We start from the raw sequence: 4,478 nt of genomic DNA on the forward strand, positions 1-4,478 counted from the left end.
CCTGCAGGCCAGAAGAGGGCACCAGACCTCATTACAGATGGTTGTGAGCCACCATGTGGTTGCCAGGAATTGAACTCAGGACCTTTGGAAGAGCACGCAATGCTCTTAACCATTGAGCCATCTCTCCAGCCCCAGGAAAATGCCTAATGCACCTATGGATGAAGCTTCTCCCCATCCTTTCAGCCACATCTGTTCTTACTAGTTCCTCTTTTGTGAATGTTTACGTGCTGATATGTGGATGTGTGTGCACATTGTGCATGCGAGGTGTATGTACATTTATACATATGTATGTACGTGTGCCTAAGCAGCCAGAAGTCAACACTTGATGTATCTTTCTCAACCATTCTCCGCTTTATATCTTGGGGGTCACTGATTTGGCCAGAGAGCCCCAAAGAGTCTCCTATGTCCACCTCACTAGGGCTAGAGTAAAAGGTGTATAGTTCTGGGCTTTTTTAAAAAAGACTTATCTATTTATCTATGTATTTTATGTACATGAATCCTGTCTTCACATACACCAGAAGAGGGCATCAGATCTCATTACAGATGGTTGCGAGCTACTATGTGGTTGCTGGGAATTGAACTCAAGACCTCTAGAAGAGTAGCTAGTGCTCTTAACCAATGAGCCATCTTTCCAGCCGATGTTCTGGCTTTTAAAAATGTAGGTACTGAGGACTGAACTCAGGCCCTCATGCTTGTGTAGCAAACAGTACCAAGGGAGTCATCTCACAAGCTCCGATTAGTTGATCATACGGTAATTTCTCTGTCTATGAGCTCTATCTGCTCTCTCCCAGTGTTGAGTGTGGGAGGGAAGTGCTGATTTCAAGTAGAAGGGAGAGATGAGCAGAACGCCATAGGAAGGAAACTATAAACTTTTCTGGAAATGAGATTTAGTTATTTCATCTAGTTCTAGAAATAGAGATTCCAGCATGGAATGAAAACAGTCCAACCATCTGATCATTGGTTCTCCACTAACTATGCCAGATTCTGCACTTAGGGCCATGATCAGAGAAAAAGTCTAGCTACGACAGGACTGAAGGCTTCTGCAAGAACCCCAGAGAGGACAGACTCACAGGACATTAATGGTGTCAACACTTACTTCTCTTCCTGTAAGCAGACACACTGATTCTCTTCTAATTCAACAGCGCCATCCAGAGCAAAACAAGTCTCGAGTTTGTTGGTCACATTAGGACTTAAGATCCTGCGTGTCTGTGGATCCCGAAGAGGTGTCTGAAAAGTCACCTAGTGAAAGGTTGAGGAGAGTGTACATGTTCCATGATACAAGCCCTCCCATGCAAGCCAAGGTGCTCAGAAAGCCAACCCCAAAGCACCTGAAGTACTTACATTACAGTCCCCATTTACCTTGGCAGCTTTAGCCTGGTTTTTGGGTGGCACATTTTCTTTCTGTGACAGACGAAGAACAGAGGATCTTCCGGTAAGTTCTGGTTGTGAAAACAGGAAGTCACAGCTTTCTGAACTTTTTTCACTGGGGATATTTTCGTCATTTAAGATATGCAGACTCATTCTGAAAAAGAAAAAAAAAAGTTTATTTATTTATTTATTTTTGGTTTTTTTGAGACAGAGTTACTCTGTGTAACAGTCCTGGCTGTCCTTGCAACTAGCTCTTGTAGACCAAACTGGCCTCGAACTCACTGAGATCAGCCTGCTTCTGCCTCCCAAGTGCTGGGAATAAAGGTGTGCACCACCATGGCCTGGCTAAACAGAATGTGTTTTAGTCCTTAGGAAATCAATAATGCTGCAGTACATGTACAGAAATGCCCCATAAATACATCAGGGAGGTACCCCTTCCTGAACAGGTAGAGCTAGACCCTTCACAGGTACAGTTAGTACTTCAAGTAGGTGTCACCTGCCAGAGAAAGCCTGAGTCCCTTGTATTGTATCAGGTATACTGCACCTCCTGAGTCAATTACTAATAGAGTTCAGGTTGAGAAAGAAAGAGATCCAGGTGTTCAAAATGACTTCCATTAACGTATTACACCGTAGGGCAAGAACTAGGAGATATAATCCTGGCTCCAAGAAAACCAGAGAAGCCGAGCAGTAGTGGTGCATGTGTTTAATCCCAACACTTGGGAAGCGGAGGTAGAGGCAGAGGAGTATAGGTTCTTGGGGGTGAAACCCTGGGAGCTCTCTGGTTGAAGTGTGAGGAGGGGTACTGGGGAGGGAGGTCATCACCAAGATAAGTTGCTGCTGACTCTGCTTTAGGAGCCCATGAGAAAAGATGGGAGGGAAAAGGACAGAACCAGAGGTCCCTGGAGTCAAAGAGAGGTAGTCTAGGTTGCTCAGCAAGGTGCATAGGACATGGGGTAAGGAGAAACGAAATCAAGAGCAATGTTTAGGATTTTTGGTCTAAAAAACTGGTTATTAGAAAACATGGGTCAACATAAAGCCAGGCACACTGAACCTTATAGAAGAGAAAATGAGAAGTACACTTGAACACATTGGCACAGGAGACCACTTCCTAAATATAACCACAGCAGCACAGACACTGAGAGAAACAATAAATGGGACCTCCTGAAACTGAAAAGCTTCTGTAAAGCAAAGGACATGGTCAACAAGACAATATACAGAATGGGAAAACATCTTCACTAACCCCACATCAGACAGAGGGCCGATCTCCAAAATATACAAAGAACTCAAGAAATTGGTCACCAAAAGATCACATAATCCAATAAAAAAAAAAAAAAGGAGTACAGACCTAAACAGAAAACTCTCAACAGAGGAATCTAAAATGGCTGAAAGACACTTAAGGAAATGTTCAACATCCTTAGGCATCAGAGAAATGCAAATCAAAACAACTCTGAGATTCCATCTTACACCTATAAGAATGGCCAAAATGAAAAACACTGATGACAACTTATGCTGGAGAGGTTGTGGGGAAAAGGGAACACTTCTGCATTGCTGGTGGGAATGCAAACTGGTACAACCCCTTTGGATGTCAGTGTGGAGATTTTTCAGAAAATTAGGAAACAACCTTCCCCAAGACGCAGTAATACCACCTTTGGGTATATATCCAAAGGATGCTCAATTGTGCCACAAGGACATGTGTTCAACTATGTTCATAGCAGCTTTGTTTGTCATAGCCAGAACCTGGAAACAACCTAAATGCCCCTCGACCAAAGAATGGATAAGGAAAATGTGGTATATTTACACAATGGAGTACTACACAGCAGAAAAAAATAACGCAACAGCTTGAATTTTGCAGGAAAATGGATGGAGCTAGAAAACATTATTTTGAGTGAGGTAATCCAGACACAGAAAGACAGTTATCACCTGTACTCACTCATAGGTGGTTTTTAAACATAAAACAAAGAAAGCCAGCCTAAAAATCACAATCCCAGAGAACTTAGACAACAATGAGGACACTAAGAGACTTAATCTAATCTATATGGGAAGTAGAAAGTAGAAAAAGATCTCCTGAGTAAATTGTGAGCACGTGGACCTTGGGGGAGGGTTGAAATGGGGAGGGGAGAGGCAGGAAGGGGAGCAGAGAAAAATGTAGAGCTCAATAAATATCAATTAAAAAATGTAAAAAAAAAGTGAAGTTTTTCCGGCAAGAAGGTGGAGAACTGCCGTACAGTTTTTTGCTTAGAATGGGATTTTTGTGGATTCGTTGTTGTTGTTTTTTTTGGGGGGGATGTTGTGTAAAGAGGAGGCCAAAGGTTGACGTGAGTTTTCTTCAATTGCTCTCTACCATATTGGATTCTCTAACTGAACCTGGAGTTCACTGATTCAGCAAGATTATCTGTCTAGCCAGTAAGCTTCAGAGATTCTCCAGTCGGCCTGCCCAGTGCTAGGATTACAGGCAGGTACAGCCATGCCACACAATTTTTAGGTGGGTGCTGAGGACCTCAACTCAGGTCCTCATGCTTGTTTGACAAGCGTGTTACTGGTTGAGTCCTATCCCCAGCCCCTGGAGGGAGCTCTTGGTACAAAGCTTGACAAGTCAGAATTGGGTTCTGCTGTCTTCTTGGTGCAGGAGTAATTGTGGGGTGGGAGAGGGAGCAGACCGACTGGAAGGCACTGGCCGAGGAACAAGAAACTGTCCCTGGGACAGGGGGTTCAGAACGACAGACAATAGACAGAACAGTTTTGCAGAAAAGGTGGAAAAAGGAGACCTGGGCCGATGTCCTGGCTCCGAAACGCAAGTCTCATTCACGACACACTCGACAAGAACAGGAACCTAAGGAGATAAATAGTTACGCGCGGCTAATTTGGAGGACGTCAGCTGGGTCAGACCGAGATCACTGGCAGACCGGCCTGCACGGTCCAATCCGGAATGCAGCGCAGCCCGCAGGCATCAGTCCTGCCTAGGAAGCTTGAGGGATCCGTTAGCCCAGAAAAGAGGGCTGGGGGTGAGCCGGGGTGGGCCCTCAACAACAACAACAGACGAGAGAGAGAGAGAGAGAGAGAGAGAGAGAGAGAGAGAGAGAGAGAGAGAGAGAGACAGAGAGAGACAGAGA

At 44.5% G+C, this 4,478-nt stretch overlaps 1 protein-coding gene across 1 annotated transcript in view; it reads right to left on the reverse strand.

Annotated features, from left to right (window-relative positions):
- Nucleotides 1–4,478, reverse strand: part of Tacc3 (transforming acidic coiled-coil containing protein 3) — a 16,090-nt gene that overhangs the window by 10,623 nt on the left and 989 nt on the right. The window contains exons 2-3 of the mRNA XM_013353361.2: nt 1,360–1,522; nt 1,097–1,239 (exon numbers count right to left, since the gene is read on the reverse strand). Coding sequence (XP_013208815.1) covers nt 1,097–1,239; nt 1,360–1,521 — 305 coding nt within the window. The 5' untranslated portion in view covers nt 1,522. The remainder of the gene's footprint in view (nt 1–1,096; nt 1,240–1,359; nt 1,523–4,478) is intronic.

Source organism: Microtus ochrogaster, unplaced genomic scaffold (assembly GCF_000317375.1).
Source record: "Microtus ochrogaster isolate Prairie Vole_2 unplaced genomic scaffold, MicOch1.0 UNK6, whole genome shotgun sequence".
Taxonomy (NCBI): domain Eukaryota; kingdom Metazoa; phylum Chordata; class Mammalia; order Rodentia; family Cricetidae; genus Microtus; species Microtus ochrogaster.